Source organism: Callithrix jacchus, chromosome 3, assembly GCF_049354715.1.
Source record: "Callithrix jacchus isolate 240 chromosome 3, calJac240_pri, whole genome shotgun sequence".
NCBI classification, from domain to species: domain Eukaryota; kingdom Metazoa; phylum Chordata; class Mammalia; order Primates; family Cebidae; genus Callithrix; species Callithrix jacchus.
Genome location: NC_133504.1, coordinates 184,640,803 through 184,661,143, shown reverse-complemented (window position 1 = coordinate 184,661,143; position 20,341 = coordinate 184,640,803). Strand labels below are relative to the sequence as shown.

Below are 20,341 nucleotides of genomic sequence, written 5' to 3'. Positions count from 1 at the left end.
CTGCAGTGTATTTCACAACCAGAATTCACCACTGTCGGATGTGTTCTTCCCACCCATTTGCCTTGCTTTGCTCATTTACACTGTTCACGTGGCCCCTAGAGGCAGCTGACTTTTTAACCCCTGGTAGACAGGGGTAGGGGTAAGGAGATGGAAACCATTGAAGGTTTTAAAACAGAAGAGTAGCTTGGTCAAATCTTGTGTGCGTTGTAATGATCTCCTTGCTTGCATAGCTCTTAATTTTTTCCCAACAGACTTTTAAGTCAGATTTCCTGCTACAGCCCAAGTGGAAAATTGGAACAGGATTGTAAGGAAGGCAGTGGCAGTGCACTGGGAAACACGCTGAATTTGGATTCAGTCCTGAGCTTGAAACCAAGCTCACGTACTATATGTGTTACCTTGGACAAGTCACTTAGCTTTTCTCAAACTGGTTAATGAGAACAATAGTAATCATAGCGCAGCAGGGTTGTTGGGAAGAGAAAGAGCCCATGAACGAGAAAGTGCTGATCAGTGTCAGGGATGGTGGACAGTCTCTTAGTCCTGATGTGCTGTGACCTACATGAATATTGTGAGCATACTTAATTCTTTTTCTCTGATTTGTTTGCTTACAATGCCTTAGGGTGTTTTTCTGAACCACATCTATAATAAGAGTCTAGACTATGTGGGAAATGTAACTGAACCCATACTGACCTGTCTCCAGGCAAACCATGGATGTTTCTTTTGTGATGAAAGCTATCTTGTATTTAGGCATCTACTCATGCCACAGTGTTTATTGATCACCTCTGTGCTTCTTGTTGTGCTTAGACCTGTAGGGAAAGCTGGGCAAGCCCTCCTTGCATAGTTCTGCCACTGACAAAGAAGTGTGTATATAAAACTTAGGTCAGAGTACAAGACCATGAATAATTGAATGCCAAGAGGGTGGTGTGCAGAAGTCCTTTTCAATTCAGAGCAAAGGGAACATTAGCCTGGGTTGGCCTTGACAGAAAAACTTCCATGAAAGAGAAGAAAGTTCAGCAGACCTTGCAAGGCTGGGGCCACAAGTGTTTGGAATGAGTGCAAAGTGTGTAAGAAGCTGGAGTAAGCGGTGGTCGGAAGACCAGCAGGCCAGCTGATCACTCTTCCTCTGGAAACACCTTTGTCCCCATTGACTGTGATCTAAGCTTTCTTCCCACCACTTTTTATTTATCTGTGAAGTGCTGCTTCCATGCACAGTATCTGACATGTGGTAGGTGATTTAGAATAGGTTTTTATTATACTAGAAACGGCCATCACAAACACAATGCTTTGTACCTGTACCTTTGAGTTCTTTTTGTTCATCCATGGAAATAGCCCATAGGAAAGATGGAAATTTGCTGTTTAGGGATAAATCATTACCCCTGAATCTTACCTTTAACTCTGCTGCTCTGCATGGGCCCTGTTTATAAACCCAACAGCTTCAGCTTTAGAGTTTCTTAGAACACTTGGAAGAAGGAATACTTGTCTGTACAATTTTAGCTGTAAGAAAAGGAAAGGAATTCACCTTTATTGAACACATGCTATGTAATTCCTAGATATACATTATCTCATTTCATCTTTAAGTCATTTAGAAATCACCTACTCATAGTGTCATAGGTCCTGACAATTAGAGGTAGAAGGAGCCTCAATGGGAGACTGTGGCCCAGGAATGTTAATGAACGTGTGATTGTATGAGAGCCTAAAACCGGAGGTGCTCAGTTTGTAGCTTCAGAATCTTTCTGTGGTTTGCATTTTATTCTCTATTAATTTAAAATTCATTACATGGGTGTGACAAATCTATATAAGCTGTTTACTTTCTTTTTTAATTTTAGATTTCTCACATTGGCAAACTGAGAGATTTTCTTCTGGAACACAGGAAAGATTATATTAATGCTTATAGGTAAGTGGATATGTTTTTACCAGAATTTTGATGACTATGTTCTTTTCTGTGCCTGTATTTCTTTTGCACTTTTTGCCCTCACCTTTTTCTTAATAACTCAGAGTTGTAATGAGGAAGGCCAGTTTAAAGTCATGAAATCACAACAGCAGTACCTTCCAGTCTTATTTGTATCTCTATATGTACCACTATCTCCTGTCAAATGTAACTCACTCCATGAATACTTAGCTGTATTTAAAGTTGGGGACACATGCATTTGTATACCCTGAACCTGTGAAGGAACAAAGTTTTCAAGCCTCTGCTAAGCTATTTTTGCCCATCTCTTGCTGTCCCAGTCTGTGGCACTGGTTTTGCTGTTTCGGTGACTTTCTTATGAGCACATTTCAGTCCTTACCCTCGTGTCGCTGGGTCGTGCCTCCCTCACCAGTTCCCAGTGCTCAGTCCTGATGGCCATTTTCTTCTCTTGTCCTTCTCTAGAGCTTTTGACACCTGCTAGAGGCAGCTGCACACCCATTTGGCATAGCCTTCCTTTCTTAGGGCACTTTTGATAATCCTTCTATTCATCCCCTAATGTAACTCATTCCTCCTGGTGGCTGACATTCCTCCTGCTGGCTAGGTCCAGTTTCTACTCAGTAGCCTGAGTCTTTTTTAAACATGAATTGGATTACATCACCACCTGAGTAAACCCACCATGAATACTGCGTTGTTTAGCATTAACACCAGCCTCTACACCGCGGTCTCACCCCTCCTGATCTGGCCTGTGGCCTCATCCAGAACGCTGCCTTCCCACCACTGTGCTCCAGCCATGCCAGCCTTCCTTGAAGGTGCCATGCTCTTTCCTGGCGCAGGGCCCAGGTGTGTGTTGTTCTTCCCCTTCCCATGGTGGTTTCCTTTTCAAACTTAAAGTCTCAACTTAATACTCCCTCTTCCGAGAGGCCTTCTCTCACTCCCCTTTGTAAAATAGATCTCTTCTGTTAGTTTCTCCGCCCTGTGTATTTTCTTCAGTACACTAAACACAATTTGTAATTATTTAATAATTGCAGCTTATTATCTGTCTTTGTCACCAGGCTGTACGTGTCATGAGGTCAAGAACCTTGTTCAGGTTTTCATCTTGTTTCCATAGTTCCTCACCCATGTTTGGCACTCGGTAAATACTTATCAAATGAATGATTTTCTCCTAGTCCTGAGGTCCACGACTAGCCCAGCAGTTCTCAACTGTGGTGATTTTGCACCCCAGGAGACATTTGGCAATGTCTGGAGATATGTTTGTTTGTCCCAACTAGGTAGAGGAGTGCTGCTGGCCTTTAGTGGGTAGAGGCCGGGGATGTGCAAAACTCGGGACGGCTCTCCACAGCAGGGACTTACCCGGCCCAGAACTTAGCAGGTGCTGACATTGAGATTCCCTGCTCCACCCTGACCCCTCACTCCAGATTAAACTTCCTGATTCGTCAAAGGTTTCTTGAATTCTAGATGCTTAGGGCACATCAGGGAATAAAAAACAAATATTCTTGCCCTTAGGGCATTTGCATTGTAGTGGGCTGGCGAAGACAAGCACTATGTGTATAGTCCATTAGGTCATAGGAAAGGAAAGGAAGAATAGAACAAGGTAACAGGGATTGGGAGTGCTGGGAAAGCTCATGATTCTCACACAGAGTAGTCAGGACAGGCCCCACTGAGGTGGTATCAGAGCTACTCTGGGAAGTTGTGACCTTTGATTGGACCTCATCTCCTTCTTTCCACCTGTTAGAGAGAAACCCGTCTCTGTTTTTAAGGGTACTGTCCTACTAGTGTATACGTGTATAAGCTAAAGGGAAGGAAAGAGCCAGGTGACTAAAAATAGCTGGGAATCAAGAATACAGCAGTACCTGAGAAGCGGTGTGGGTGTATTTTTTATCTCATTGCTCACACTGCTTCTCAGGTCCTGCTGTATTCATGATTCCCAGCTATTTTCGGTCATCTGGCTCTTTTCTTCCTTTAGTTTATACATTTGACCTTGCTTGATCCTTAAGCCACAGGCACTGTCACTTCATTTCACATCAGTGCCAAACGTGGGGAGAAAGTCTCATCAGGGATCAGCCAACTTTCTGTAAGAGTCAGACAGTAAATAGTTTAGGCTCTGTGGGCCACATATGGTTTCTGCCGCATATTTTTTGTTTTTGTTTTTTACAACCTTTAAAAACTTGTAACGATTCTTAGTTCTCAGACCACAGGGAGCCATGCCTGCAGGCTAGACTTGGCCTGTAGACTGCAGTTGACGCAACCTCTGTTTCTTCACCTTTCACTCCATGCCAACCATATGGCTCGGTTTTTATCACCTTTCTGAAATTTTTCTCCTAATGCTCATCTGTAACTTCCTAATCACCAGATCCAGTGGCTTTTCCTCAAAGGGAATATGAATAGACTCACATGGCACCTACTCTGGTGTGTCTACCTCTTTTGCTCCACGTTTTTGAGATTCTTGCATGTTGTGTCTGCTAGTAGTTTGTTCCTTTTTGTTGCTTTATTATTTGCAATATTCCGTTGTATGAAGTTACCCCAGTTTGCTTATCCATTTTTCTACTATTAGAGAATCCTGGGCTGTTTCCACTTTGGGATTATTAGAAATAGAGCCTTTGCGAGTAGCGTCTTTTGCAAGTCTCTTTGTGGACATACTCATTTATTTCCTTTGAATAAATACCTAGGGGTGAAATTAGTGGGTCATACCAATGGTAGTTGCATGCTTAGCATTAAAATAAACTACCAAGCAATTTTCCAAAGTGGGTTTTCACTCCCGGTAGCAATGCGTGAGAGTTATAATTGCTCCCTATCCTTGCCAACATGGTAAATAGGCTTTTCAATTTTGACTGTGATAACATAGCCAAGCACAGGCTCAGCTGCTCACCACTTGCAAAGCCGGTAACAAGGACGAAAGGAAGGTGACTTTATTTCCAAAGCTAACGGGGGAAAGCAGGAGTGGTGCTGAGTACTAGGTCTGTGTGTCTCGTTCTGGTAGCTATCAGTGCAGGCTGGTGTCATGTCAGCAATGGCCGGGTTGTAGACTGACCACCTTGAGGTAATCGCTGAAGTTTTGCAGTTAGGTCTCCATGCTCAGTCTGTCTCAAGTTAGCCGTGAAACTTCCAGGTAAGCACATAATTAGACACATACAGTTAGGTAAATGTACATGGTGTAAGGGAATGTATGGTGAGAAAGGGAGGAGACATGGTGTTTCAAAGAAAGTACATTTCAAGGCTGTATTCTAAGACTAAGGAGGAAAAAGGGTTTCTGCATAAGCCTTCAGTTACATCTGGAGACTAGGGAGAAAAGGGAAAAAAAGTTTTGAAGTGCACTTTCAGGCTAGCCTGTCCAATTCCATGATAAACGTGAAACGGCAAGTCACTGTATTTGAAGCCTGTCCTTCTCCAATGAGGACTGTGTTGAGCACCTGGATGGTTTTTTCCTCAGCTCCACCACTTTGCCACAGCCTTCGATCCTGTTGACCATCATCGGTTTCTTGAAATTTCCTATTCCCTTGACTTCCATTACAGTATTCTTGGTTCTTCTCACCACTCTTTTTTGTCTCTGTCCTTCATCTACCCCATAAGAACTCCAGGGCTCTGTTTCAGGCCCTTTTCTGGTATTTGTCTCTACTTAGGAAAAACAAGTTCTGTCTACCTACCTGGCTACCCTCCCACCCACTCCCCATGCCCACCTTATCCTTCCATCCTGAATGTTTATTTTGTATTAGGTACTCTGATAAGCACCAGTTAGTAATATTATCTCCCTTCGTCCTCACCTCAGCCCTATGAGGGTGGCGCTGCTGTTAAGCCATGTGGCAGGCAAGCAATGAAAGAGTAGCAATGACATAATCTGAAGATCACAGCTGGTGAGCCTCTGAGCCCGGGCTGGGCTGGGCATGGAATCCTTGCCCTTCCCACCACACATTCTTACCACCTACTGTGACTTCCTCTCTCACCAGCATGCCAATAGTGAAACCACCTTTGCAAACGTTGTAACGGTGAGAAAATTACGAGGGTGAACGAGATCCAACCTAATCAACTCCATCTTGCCTTTAACCTCCCAGATGCCCTTGATCATTACTGGTCTTAGGCCAAACTAACTTTGAGAGGAAGTTAATTTATAGTTTAACTTTGAAACAAGCGTGGTAACAGCCCCTCCTGGAAACAGACCCCCTTTTTGCTTGGGGACAAAGCCACCTTTGTAACACCAACAAGTTAGCCATGAGATTAGAAGTTATGGCTCATGAGTCATGTACCCAGAGGCCGGAAGACCACTAACCTCCCCAGTTACTCATATAGATAACATTATTGCTATAAAACCTAAGATTGATGTTTGAAGTATTTTCAGATCCCACATTCTGATGGATCAGCTGGCACCACGCAGACCAGGACACTGGCTCATTTAGTCTTATGGCCCCACCCAGAAACTGACTGTGCAGGAGGACAGCTTTGACTCCCTAGGATTTCGTCCCCAGCCCATCCAATCAGCATTCCCCATTCCCTAGCCCCTGCCCACCAAACTACCACTAAAAAACCCAGCCTCCTAATGTTTAGGGAGGCTGATTTAAGTCATAATAAAACTCCAGTCTCAGTTTTAGACAGCTCTATGCATATTTAACTCTTTTTCTATTGCAGTTCCCCGTCTTAGCAAATCGGCTCTATCTGGGTAGTGGGCAAGATGAACCCATCAGGCAATTACAGTTGTTCCTAAATGCATGTCATGAGCACAGGCTTCTCTCAGTCCCCACTGCCACTGTCCCGCTCGCCCAGCACCTGTGAGCAGCACTGTCTCCCTGCATGCTGCCTGCTCCTTCCATCCCTTCTAGAGTGCTTCAGTACAGTGTTTGTCACTTGCCTAGTCGTTATTCTCAACTCCCCGCTTTGTCCCTTCTTCTCCTGGTCTGTCTGGAAGGCACAGGTGTAGTCCTCATCATCACAGATGGAATCACCTGCTTCCCTCTTCAGATCCCTTCCCTGCCTGGAGGATATAGCCCATCCATACTTCTTAGATAAGCAAGACTTTTCATTAACCTCACCCACTTTTCTATCCTCCCCTTTCCTTCTCGGTCCCTACAGCTGCATTCAGAATTAGCACTTGTTCGGCTTCCCGGCCTCTACTCACACTGTCAGCTTTGCCTGTTGCTCTTCGCTCCATTTCACACATGTCACATGGTCACATGCTTCCATCCTGAGAGACCCATTATACCACCACCTTCTCTGTAGATCCTGTCCTGGCCCTGCCTTCCTATCCAAGAGCCATCTCTCCTGCCTCTGAACGCTGACAGCTCTTTTTCTGTGCTTTTCTTGTGGTACTTCTCACATGTACCTGGTAGAAGGGTTACTTGTTCATAATTGCTTCTACCACATTTCTTGAGGTAAAAAACTCTGTCCTACTCATCTCCGCATGTTTATAGTGCCATGATTTGATCCCTTTGATTCATTCATCAGTGTATTCATTCTGCAGTTATTTATTGAGTGCCTTCCATGAGTCACAGACTATGCCAGGCATGGAGTATAAAGCAGAGAACAAATACAAACATGGTTACCCCTACCTTCATGGAGCTTCTAAAGTATTCATGCAAACAGGTAGCATTGCAGATATGACAGGTACTGCAAAAATAGAGAACAGGTAGCTTCTTATTTTTCTCACTTTTATTTTAAATTCGGGGGTTCATGTTTAGGATGTGCAGGTTTGTTACATGGGTAAACGTGTGCCGTGGTGGTTTGCTGCACAGATCATCCTCTCACCTAGGTATTAAGCCCAGCACCCATTAGCTATTCTTCCTGATGCTCTCCCTTTTCCCACCCCACACCCTCAACAGGCCCCAGTTTGTGTTGCTTCCCCCCTGCCCCCTGCCCCATGTCAATGCATTCTCATTATTCAGCTCCCATTTATAAGTGAGAACATGTGGTATTTGGTTTTCTGTTCTTACATCAGTTTGCTGAGGATACTGGATTTCATCTTCATCCATCTCCCTGCAAAGGACGTGATCTTGTTCCTTTTTATGTCTGCATAGTATTCCATGGTATATATGTACCACATTTCCTTTATCCTGTCTGTCATTCATTCATGGCCACTTAGGTTGATTCTATGTCTTTGCTATTGTGAATATTGCAATAATGAACATATACATACATGTATCTTTATAATAGAATGATTTATATTCCTTTGGATATATACCCAGTTATGGGATTACTGGGTTAAATGGTATTTCTGCCTCTAGGTCTTTGAGGAATTGCCGCACTGTCTTCCACAATGGTTGAACTAATTTGTTGTTCCACCAACAGAACAAAGATACAACATACCAAAATCTCTGGGATGCAGTTAAAGCAGTGTTAAGAGGGAAATTTATAGTACTAAATGCCCACATCAAAAGCTAAAAAGATCTCAAGTTAACAACCTAACATTACAACTAAAAGAACTAGAGAGCCAAGAGCAAACAAACCTCAAAGCTAGCAGAAGACAAGAAATAACCAAGATCAGAGCTGAACTGAAGGAAATAGAGACACACAAAAAAAAAAAAACCTTCAAAAAAATCAGAAAATCCAGGAGCCACTTTTTTTGGTAAAATCCAGGTTTTTGGGAAAAAAAACAATGAAATACGATAGACTTAGCTAGACTAATAGAGAAGAGAGAAGATCCACAGTTGGAAGTGATAAGAGGGATGTCACACTGACCTCACAGAAATACAACTACATGGAAATTGAACAACCTGTTCCTGAATGACTCTTGGGTACATAATGAAATTAAAGCAGAAATCAAGAAGTTCTTTGAAACTTATGAGAACAGGTCGCTTTTGAGGAATTTTAGGTTATCAGAGAAAGTGTCCTTGAAGAAGTGACATTTGAGCTGAGCTCTGAAGGAGTATGAGTTACCTTGGTAAAGAAGGATGGGAATTCAGATAAAAAGGGTTTGACACCTGCATGCAGCCTGCCAACAGTGTCTGCCCTATTGTAAAACATGCAGAGATGAAAAGGATAGTTTCTCATGCACTAAATATTTATCGAGCAGATGAAGGAATGATGCAAATCATTGAAAATGCCATTTGTAAAGAAAAAGAGAAAAAGGCATTCTCACTAACACTTACGAAACGATTTCTGGAATAGACTCCAGCTCTCCACGGGCAGTGGCAGTACAGGTGTCTCGTCTCTGTCTCTTCCCCAGCTCCATTCGCACCTGGCTTTAGGATGGCATTTTACCATGAGACTCATTTTCAAATGTATTATGTGAATTAATGAAAAGGTTGGATTTGACAGATAGGATAACATCATTAGGAGCATCTTTTTAGGATTTCATCTTTATAAAACAAGGGATGTTTGCATGTCAGAAGCCTTCCTGTCACAAAGATAGAGAATATAAAATAAATCTCTGCTGTTTTTTAAACTTTGTCAACATATACAAAAATGGAAATACTTCATATAAATTCTCCAACAGAGAAAAACAATTATACCCCAGTTGAATTTTAAATAATCCTTGATGCTTTGTCTACCTACACTTAACATACATAGGCAAACTTATGCTTGTAAATGCATTTCATTTGCATTATTTTGGAATAGACTAAAATAATTATTCTGATGCATAGTAGTACCACGAAAACCTTATTTTTAAGATCTCAGTTAAAATAACACTGGATTGCAGTGTCAATTTTATTTCTAGAGGTGTATGTGTGTATCAAATACTAATTCGATAGGCTGTAAAACTGGAAGCCACAGGAATTTTGTAAAACATTACAAAGCTTATATAAAGCTATCAATTTGTGGCTTCTTTCTTTAGTATCGGACAACTTAGGTTGATGAGGTGGTTGTAAATATCTTCCATAGAAATCTCTTATGAACTTCCCTATTCCTTGAAAAGACATCCAGCAAAGTAAATGCTTTGAGTGTTGGTTTGATTCACACCACTCCTTACAAACCTTATGAATCTATGAAACTCAATGTCTTCCTCTAAACCAGAGGTCAGCAAACACAGCCGCAGGCCAAATCTGCATTTTAAATGTACATTTTAGTTACATATTTTAATGTTGGGGAAAATATAAGGATATTTTATCACATGTGAATATTATATGAAATTCAAATGTCAGTGTCCATAATAAATAAGTTGTATTGGCACATGGCCACATTCATTTGTTTGCATATTGTCTAGGGCTGCTTTTATGCTACAGCAACAGAGTCCAGTAGCTGTGATGGACTAACTCTAACATGTTTGTCCTCTGGCCCTTTTCAGAAAAAGTTTGCAAAGTCAACAGTGAGAGGGATAATGACTCAGGAGGCAGTCGAGAGGTTCAAACCAGACAATATCATTGAAATGCAATGCAAAAAGAACAACACAGTGGCATCCAGATGCAGTGTTTTTTTTTTTTCCTAATGAAGACAGTCTCACTCTGTCGCCCAGGCTGGAGTGCAGTGGTGCGATCTTGGCTCACTGCAACCTCCGCCTCCTGGGTTCAAACAATTCTACCTCAGCCTCCCGAGTAGCTGGGACTACAGGCGCGTACAACCACGCCCAACTAATTATTTTGTATTTTTAGTAGAGACAGCGTTTCACCATGTTGTCCAGGCTGGTCACAAACTACTGAGCTCAGGCAGTCCGCCTGCCTCAGCCTCCCAAAGTGCTAGGATTACAGGTGTGAGCCACCGCGCCTGGCCAACTTTGCAGTCATTTTAAGCTTTCGATGATGTGAAGGCAGTTGCACTCAAACAGCAAAAGGAGGCTCCTGCACATTGTTTTTCGGTGTTCCCAGCAGTCCAGACTGCTGCAGTATGGACTTGTGTCTCAGTACAGTAAAGACGGCCTAAGCCTTCCCCTCTCCCAGCTACAATGGCAGCAGATGCTGGGACTGAGGATCAGGTTCCCTGGGGCCAGTGCCAGCTCTGCCACTTACAGGCAGATAGTTTCAGGAGATGGAGCTGTTGTCCCCAAGGCATGCTTCGTCTTGTCAGGTCCATCGCCTCATTCTAGAAACTTGGTCTTTTTTTTTTTTAAAGGTGGTTTTGCTGCATTGCCCAGGTTAGCGTCAAAATCCTGGGCTCAGGTGATCCTCCTGCCTCAGCCTCCTGAGTAGTTGGGATTGTAGGCATATGCCGCAGGGCCTAGCTAGAAACTCAGTCTTTTACTCGTTTTCCTGGAGCCAGTTGTTTATTGCCAACTCGTGCACACTGAATTCTACTCCACCAGCTATTTTGGTCCCTATGAAAAAGCATGGGCTTTGGGGTCAGTCACACCTAAGTTCCAGTCCCAGTTCTTCCATGTATTTATCATGTGAATGTATGTAACTCATCTTTTTGCTTGATTTCTTTTTTATAAGATGTGGATAATGTTCTTGTGAGGATTAAACTAGATTGGTGTGAGAGGTCCAGGCACATAGAAGTCTCTTGGTAAATGATAATTGAATTGTAACCCTGTTTGACCTATGATGCAGTTGCAGGGGGTTGGAGGATATTGATTTTTGAACAAGACAAAACCTACCTCGGTTTTCTGCCAGAGAGAGTTTGGAGGAGGGAGGGAGGGAGAAAGAGAGAGAGAGAAGGAAGGAAGGGAGGGAGGGAAGGAAGAAGGGAGGGAGGGAGGAAGGGAGGAAGGAACGAAAGAAGGAAGGAGGGAAGGAAGGAAGGAAGGAAGGAAGGAAGGAAGGAAGGAAGGAAGGAAGGATGGAAGGAAGGAAGGAAGGAAGGAAGGAAGGGAAGAAAGAAATGGAGGCAGGAGTCAGATCAACACAGTGGAGACCCACATTGTATCAGCTTTATCATTGGTAAAATCTAGGTTGGCAGACAAAGCTTAGGTTTGCAGGCGGGTAGCCTTGCTGATACTCTGCTCCTGAATTAGACACACACACTCAGCCATTAGTGCTACTGAACAGCCACAGGCCCTGGAGCACAGACAGCAGGGACAGGCCCCTTTGCAACATAGGAGAGAGAGGAACAGAGCAGAACCTCTGCTGTCTCTAAGTTGGCAAAAGAGAGGAGAGAGAAAGGTGTGGTGACTAAATGCACACCGCATGCTTTTTGCCAGGGGGCCAGAGAGAGGAGGCCCTGCGAGGAGGCAAGGTGTCATTTGGGCAGTTGGTTCCTATAGAAACATGAGGACTAGGGAATAAGCATCCCCCCGGTAGCCCACGTTCTCTCCAGATGGAGAAAGGCCACGCTTACTGCCTGCCTCTCATCAAGTTCTCCCTCCCAAAGGTGGTACACTGCTTAAAGCCTTTCTTTTTTACTCTTCTGCCCTCCTAATGCAATGTGCTGGCCTTGGCCTGCTCCTAGGAGCATTTTATATGGAGTATGATCATGGAATTGAAAGAATATGTGTAGAAATATTGCCTTCAGACCTATGAGGCTTTGTTAGTTTCACATAATTAGGAAGCTGTAATTTTTTCTGGAGTGTAGAGCTCAGACTTTATTGACCCATTTAATTTTTTTTAATAATGACATTTTACTAGAGCAGAACAGCATGCAACCTAGATAGCCTCTGGCTAGATCTCTGAATGATTTTAATTAAAAATAATGTCTCCACTTCTGGTAGATGGACCTTTTCCACAATGTCCTGGCAACAAAACAATAACACTTGGGAGAAAAAAACTTTCTTGGTTTCTGTTGTTCTTACTAACAGAATAATCATACTGTCAATTTTCAATTTAAAAGGTTAATGTATATATATAATGTTTCCTAAAGGAACATTACCTTTTAATTGAGTAATCAGTTTTATCAAATTAACCTTTAGACCTTTTCAATTTTACTGATCTGAGTTTCCATTAAATCAAAATATAGAGTAGGAGGATATAGAGTAGATCCAATGTTTTTGGAACTAGTCATTTCTAGGTCTACTCTGTCCGCAGGGTACATATTCTAAGTTGGTAGCTTTCTGATTCATTTGTCCCTGACCCCGTTATCCTCTGTTTCTGATGAGAAGGTTCCTGGTGGGGATGAACGGAAGGCTTTGGCCCCTCTGCTTGCTATTCTGACTCCTCCCCAGAAGGAAGCTGTTCATCTGGGGCTGGGGGTAGGCTGTGGTTGGAGAGAGGGGATTGAGCTTGCTGGCTTGACCCCTTTGTCTCACTGTTGGGTCTTCCCTCAGACAGAGTCCTTTCTCTCATGGTTGCCATGCCAAGCCTAAGCAACTAATAGAACAAGATCCTAAGGAAATTGGAATAAGGAACTAATTCTGTGTCACTCTTCAGGTTCCATTGAGAGAGGATCGTCTATTCCCTAGGAGCCTGTGGGATTTCTTTTTCCGACTCTCAGCTCTCCCCCAGAATTGTGGAAGTGGGGTGGGGGACATGGGGAAGGGGTGACACCAAGGGAGAAGAGGATGCTTGTCTGGTGATTAGAACTGAGAAGGACCCCATGCTCACCTCACCCCTTTCTTTTTTAGAGAGGCCTGTCCTCAGGATGGATGCATTCATTCCCTGTTTATTTGTGCCTGAAGTTTCCCAGAGAAGGCTTTGGGAAGCGGATGGCTTGGGTTAGGGGAAAATCAGTTCAGGAGGAACTTACTAGGGAGCACAGACGTAGCTGTGTGTCAAGCACATTCTCCAACTCAGGCTCATTCATTGTCTCAGTTCATTCAGAAGTATGTGATTACTGATTTATTAATTGATCCGCCTATGAAATGCTAGGCATTGCTCTTGATGATGGGGATACAGCAGTGAACAAACAGAAGTCCTTGCCTTTGTAGAACTTACATTTTTAGAGGGGAAAGACAGGCAAGAAAAAATTAAGTAAAATGTATAGAATGTTAGAGTGGGGTGAGTATCTTTGTGGGGAAGGAGAGGGAAGTGGGATAGAAAATGTCGAGGGGGGCAGTTTTATAAAGTTGGGCTAGGGAAGGCCTCATTAAGAGGGCAGCATGGAGTAAACACCTAAAAGAAGTAAGGGATCCATTTATGCAGCTATCTGGGGAAAGAACATTCCAGAAAGAGGAGACAACCAACACATGTAAAGGTCCTGAGATGGGAATGTGCCTGGAATATTTAGGGAACACCCTCTGCCCTCTAATTCAGTCATTGTGTGGTGTGAGACCCTTCAGTAGCTGTTCCATTGTTTTCAAAAGCAGAGCCTACCTTCTTTTTTTTTTTTTTTTTTTTTTTTTTGAGGCAGAGTTTTGCTCTTGGCTGGAGTGCAATGGCGCGATCTAGGCTCACCGCAACCTCCGCCTCCTGGGTTCAGGCAATTCTCCTGCCTCAGGCTCCTGAGTAGCAGGGATTACAGGCACACACCACTGGGCCCAGCTAATTTTTTGTATTTTTAGTAGAGACAGGGTTTCACCATGTTGACCAGGATGGTCTTGATCTCTTAACCTTGTGATCCACCCACCTTGGCCTCCCAAGCCTACCTTCTTCATAAGCCTGGCTTATGCTGCAGCCTGACTCCATGCCCCTTCTCCCTCTCCCACTCCTTATCTGCCTTGAATCAGTGGGTCTATTCCAGAGGGGTTTCTACCATGCACCCTTCATATGTGTTGGTTCAACTATCTGTCTGGATGGTTCTCTTACTTTTTCACCTGGCCTATTCTTCCTCACCCTTCGAGTCTCCGCTTAAATGTCACTTGATGAGGGAGGCCTTTTCTTCCCTTCCCATCCCACTCAGACTATATTATGTTATCATTTGCTGCTGCCCTTTCCTTTGATGTCTCTGTTTTTAGCCATACCATGTCTGAATATGGGAGGATGACAGACTCAGAACGAGACCAGATAGACCAGGATGCCCAGATCTTCATGAGGACCTGTTCAGAAGCAATTCAGCAACTACGAACAGAAGGTAAAGTGCTCTGAAAGATGCAAACGGGCAACCAGGAATACAGCAAGCAGTTAAGCAAGATTCATACGGTGCAGCCAGTTAAAACTCCCTCTTCTTATTTCCACTTAGGTTTTAAAACATTAAAATCTTTGCTTTCTTGATCATTTTTTTAACCAAAGCTGTTAAAAGTAATGAAAAGGCCGTATCATTCAAGTTAAACCAGTGGGGGGAGGAAGATGGAAAGGACTCTCCAAACAGAACCAAAAATTTACCAAGGGGCTGGAGACAGCGAAGACAAAGTGTGTGTGTGTGTGTGTGTGTGTGTGTGTGTGTGTGCGCGCCTCTGTTCTGTGTGGCGTTTAGTGAGATGGGGGTTGACAGCCTGGGGTACTTAAGCTCTCTACTCGTAGTATTCAGATAAACTTTCCTGTCAAACCTTCAAGGTTAGGAGGAAGGCTCTGGAGCCAGGGCTGCTTAGGTTGCACCCCAGCTCCGCCCATCCGAGCCATATAGCCCTCAGCAAGTTACTGAATCTCCCTGGCCCTTGGTTTTTTGTCTATGAAATGCAGACAATTAGGGGATGTATCTCTTGGGTTGTTCTGAGAAGGAAGTTAATTCCTGCAGCATGCTTGGAACCATGTCTGGCACTGGGGCGGTTATTTTCTCACTTTCATTGATGTTTCATTCTCCCGGAGACAATTAGATGGCTTCCCAAGTCGCACCTCTTTCTTGATTCTTTTTTAATTTGCTCAGGCAGATAGAGTCGGTTAAATAGTAAGTAGAGTTCAAAGCTGCCAGATGCTGTTGTGCTCACAACACAGACTTTTGTTTGGGAGGTTTTCGTTAGAATGCTGACGGGCCACTTGGAGACTGATGGAAGCAATAGGCGTTCTTGCCAGAAAAATGTACATACACACAAAATTCATATGCAATTTCTCAGAGCTTCTGAATTCCCCACATGAATCTTGGGTTAAGCAGCCCAATAGTAAAGACATAAATCATGCCCATTACCCTTACGGGCATATGTACTCATTGAGATACCCCAAAAATACACAGGAATATTAACAAAACCTGCATTTACACATGAAACCCTCTAGCCTTGGGCTGTTTATTGCCTCTGACCTTCATATGTAAAATGAGGAAACTCAGAATTGCTATTGTAATTAGCAGTACATATGTAAAGTACTGGCAGAGTACCTGCACACAGTAGGCATTCAATCTCAGTCTGTGGTCACTGTCTTATCAAAACCAGTGCTATAGACTGTAGGTCTGGCTTTTTACCACACTTCTGCATGGTAGTTCCCAGGAGAAAGGCATCTTTGTGGCTCGGAGTCATAGAAGGTTTCCTGGAGATGGAAAGTTTGACTCATTGTCTGAGGGACTCTCAGAATGTGAGTGGCCAAGGGAGAGGATAGGGCACTACAGGCTGAAAAGCAGCACCCGTTCAGGCAGGAGGAATGTGTGATTTCGGTTGGATTTAAACATGTTCCCTGAAGGTCAGCTTGAGCACTGGACGCTGCTAACACAGATGGGGTCAGCACTCAGGACGCGGCTGCGTCAAATCCTACCCTTACGTGCTCTGAAAACTATAAAGTATTTGACCGTAGTTTTTCTACAGGTTTAATCTTTCACTCTTGCAAAGCCTAATAAATCTTACTCTTTTAAAAATGTAGTGTCACTTGACACAAGACTCGTTTTATATCTGTGTTTTAAAAACTACTTTCAGTAAAGAAAGTGTTCTGAGGAATCTGCTGAATTGCTCTTTAGGATAATTGAATACGAAGGCCTGAATGTTGTCCTTTTCTGTTACAGCTCACAAGGAGATACATTCCCAGCAAGTGAAGGAGCACAGGACTGCTGTTTTGGATTTCATTGAAGATTACTTAAAAAGTATTTCATTTTCTCTTAAGGTCAAATGTGGCATTTCACAATAGATGTGATGCAGAATTTTGCTTTGCTAGCTGAAGACTGTAGTATCTCATGATATTTAATGATGCCTTTGCCTGAGAAGCTGTTTTAAGCAGTCTCTGTTTTGGTATTTTCCCTGCTACAGGAGTATGTAAACTTTACTCAGAACAAAGAGCCATCCGAGTTAAAAGAGTGGTGGATAAGAAAAGACTGTAAGTATTGCTTTTCTTGGTGTTTCTTATTTAGTAATAGCACTACCAATAATAGCAATTAAAGTTTGCAGAGCACTTACCCTATGCAACGTACCGTGTTTGAACATGTTCACAAAATGCCATAGCTGGTGCTTACGCAGCACTCACTGTGTGCCAGGCTCCATGCCAGCCACTTTATTGGCCCAAAGCAAACTCCCGTGAGGCAGGTCCTGTTTCCTCCCTCATTTTACAAATGAGGAAGTTGAGGCTCAGGAGGCTTGGCCACCCACCCAAGGTCTCACAGCCCCACAGGTGGCATAGCTGAGGTTTGAGCCAGGCTGTTGGTCCAAAATCTGTGCTCTTGCCCATTTTGTCTCTTAATAACCCTGGCACAGTTTGAGCCATTTTACCTCAATGTCTTTGACCCCCTTACAGTCCCTGAAAGTGTATGCCTGAGAGAAGAGCTAGGTCATGGCAAGCAGGCCACTGGAGGCTGTCCTCGGGTCACCCGTGACAGACTTGCTCGATGTCACGTGCTCTGAGTGCGCACCTCTCTCCAACCCCACTACCTGTTGCATGCAGGCACTATTAGGAGCCCCATCAGCAGGTAAGGACACTGACACTCCAGCAGGGTAAATGACTCGCCCAAAGCCACAGAGCCAGGAAGCAGCAGGGCCAGACTCCTGTATTTCCCATGGCGCCAGCCTGTCTTCCCCTCTGGGCTCACATGAGCATCTAGAATGCAAGAGCTGTGTCCTCACAGTCGTTCCCACTCCAGCTCTGCCGGCCTTGGAGATTGAATTCATCAGTGAACAAGTGTCCACATCTGGACCATTTCTAGACCAGCTTTGGAAATGTTTTTGGATGTTCTTTCAAGAGATAACATCACATAATGGTTTGGGGATGCATTTTCTTTTTTATTCTTCTCTTTCTTTTTCTGATACAGGGTCTCCCCCTGTCTCCCAGGCTGGAGTGCAGTGGCGTGACCTCCTGGGCTCTAGCAATCCTCCCACCTTAGCCTTCTGAGTAGCTGGAATTACTCTGGAATTACGTGTGCCACCACGTCTGGCTATTTTTAAATTTTATTTTATAGAGGTGGGATGTCACTATGTTGCCCAGGCTGGTGTCAAACTCCTGGGCTAAAGCAGTCCTCCTTCTTCGGCTTCGCGGAGCGCTGGGATTACAGGCATGAGCCACGATGCCTGGCCCACGTTTTTTAAATTGTTATTGTGTCAGGAGTCCCTAGCACTGCTCTCTGGTTCCAGGATTCACCAGGAGGTCTCATAGGACTCAACATACAGTCCTGCTTATGGCTGTGATTTGTCACACTGAAAGGAGATGAAGGAAAAGGCATGTGGGACGAAAGTCCAGAGGAAACCAGGCATGAGCTTCTAAGAGTCCTCTCCCAATGGAGTCACCCAGCAGGTGACCTGTGACAACGTGTGTGAAGTGTTGTCTACCAGGGAAGCTCATTAGCCACTCATTGCCCAGGGGTTCTATTAGGGGCTGATCACATAGGCACCTCACACCTGGCGTGTATCAAAACCCTAGACTCCCAAGAGGAAAGCAGGCGTTCAGCACTGAACTGCATTCAAGCTGCATTTTTGCAAAACTGTTCAGGCACAGCGAGCTGTTCTTATCAATTAGGATGTCATGAACTCTGTCATAGTCCGAGTTCTCAGATGCCAGGCAAGGGTTAACCTTGCAAGCAGGCCTTTCCAAGGATAGCAGTCTCAGGCCTGCTGTGTGAACCCTTTTCTGCACATTTGTGAAACAGATTTGAAATTGTTAATGCCAACAAATAAAAGCATTTGTGAAAGATAGTAGGCAGATCAGTCAAGTTATCTGTCAGCAAATAGCTACTATTACATAATGCACTGAGAGGGTAGCTTGAAAGAAGTCATAGATTGAGTCTTTGCCCTTAGGGAGCTTAGAAGCAGGCTGGGTTGCTATGTAAACATGAAAAATTAGTCACTTAATCATGATGTGTCATAATTAGCAAAGTTGGTAGTAAGCCCAGAGGGGAAAATAGTATGAACAAGTGGCGTAGTATAGAGCCTAAGAGCCAGACTCTGCAGCCAGACAGCCTGTGTTGGAATCCTGGCTCTGCCAACTTCAAAATGTGTGACTCTGAGCAGATTGCTTAACTTCTTGTGCTTGTGCTTCCTTACCTGAAAATGGGAAAAATTAATAGTACCTAACTTGTAGTGTTGTTGAGAGAACAAAATGAAGGTAAAGGTAAAACACTTACAGTGAGTTAATAAATGTTCATTTTTACTATTAATATTATCTACCAGTAAGCATCTACCATGTGCCAGGCAGTATATTATTTTATTCATGAATCCTCAAAACCACTATGTCAATAAATATTAGTGTTTCATTTTCTAAATTAGGATATTGGGGCTCAGCAAATTTGGGTTAGCTATCCAGCATCAAAGCTGAATCAAGATTTGAATCTCAGGGTAATTGGAGCAGATATCTCAAGCAGTGGGATTTGTGTTGGCTGTCAAAAGAAAAATATCTGGGTATGTGAATTAGAGAGCTAGAAAGCAGTCCAGAAGAGTATGAGGTGAAGAGTATGAGGTGAAGGCCAGGGGCACAGTGCGGCCAGTTAGCCCCAAGAAGTTATGGAGGAGGAGGTAGGCCCTCCAGTGATGTGTGATTTATCATCGAGATGTGTGTGGTGGTCACTGGGTCTCACACTCACCAGGGAGAGGAATGCAGATTTCTACTTCATTATCCCAAGAGGACTTAACTGGTACCCAAGCAAAGTAAGAAGAGACTTTGCTGTTACCTTAGTTCCTGTTTCTCAGCAGGGGCCTTGACTAAAATACAAATTAAAATCAGTCAGATGGGAATTGTTCTCATTTAGACAGCAAAGTATAGCCTTGTCTCCTGCCACATAGCTAGCTGCCCTGTGCCAATTACTTTGCACAAAAGACCTTCGGGGAAATAATTATGTGATCCTTCACAATGTAGTCCAGTGCTCTCCTTCTTCTTCTTCCTTCCTCACCTTTAGGCAGAAGGCATCTGCCTAAAATGTACATGTGATTTCATCACTCCCTTGCTTCCATGTCTTACAAGGGCTAAACAGCACAGCATTCAAGGCCCATGATGCCTGAACCACAGCCACAGTAACTCACCACAGTAGTCTGACAACTCCTGAGCTTGTCTCTGCTCTGTTCAGTGAAATGAGACCACCGATTAAATGGGAATGTCAGATTGCTATAAATGTTTCTAAATGCCGACTATTCATTTTTGTACTTATCTTGTAGCAGACTAGTAACCAACAGTCCATGGACGGGTACATGGACCACACTTGGAGTAGCGCTGGGTTAGAAAGTCACCTAGTATGTAGTCGATGCCCAGAAAATATTTGTTGAATGAGTGACTGAGTAGTGGTGAGGATGGCTTAATCGACTGCTGTTGGGGTCCATGGCGCCTGTGCCTGATTGGATACCTTAGTCTGACAGCTAGTTTTGAAATTATAGTACTATGATATTATATATCAAAAATACCTTCTTTCTACCCAGAGCCTTTGTTGGAGGCATAAAAGAAGTACACGCGTACCTCAGAGATAGGGCAGATGCGGTTCCAGACAGCAACGAAGTGACTATCGCAGTAAAGC

General features: G+C 43.7%; 1 protein-coding gene across 4 annotated transcripts in view; it reads left to right on the top strand.

Moving 5' to 3' along the window:
* Positions 1-20,341, top strand: part of STX18 (syntaxin 18) — a 120,187-nt gene that overhangs the window by 68,977 nt on the left and 30,869 nt on the right. For 2 of the 4 annotated variants that reach the window (XM_035294073.3, XM_035294075.3), the window contains 4 exons: positions 1,824-1,891; positions 14,520-14,635; positions 16,427-16,504; positions 16,668-16,734. In XM_035294073.3, coding sequence (XP_035149964.1) covers positions 1,824-1,891; positions 14,520-14,635; positions 16,427-16,504; positions 16,668-16,734 — 329 coding nt within the window. Of the gene's footprint in view, positions 1-1,823; positions 1,892-14,519; positions 14,636-16,426; positions 16,505-16,667; positions 16,735-20,246; positions 20,294-20,341 lie in introns of all 4 variants that reach the window. The other 2 variants (XM_035294076.3, XM_035294074.3) reach the window with 2 other exon arrangements.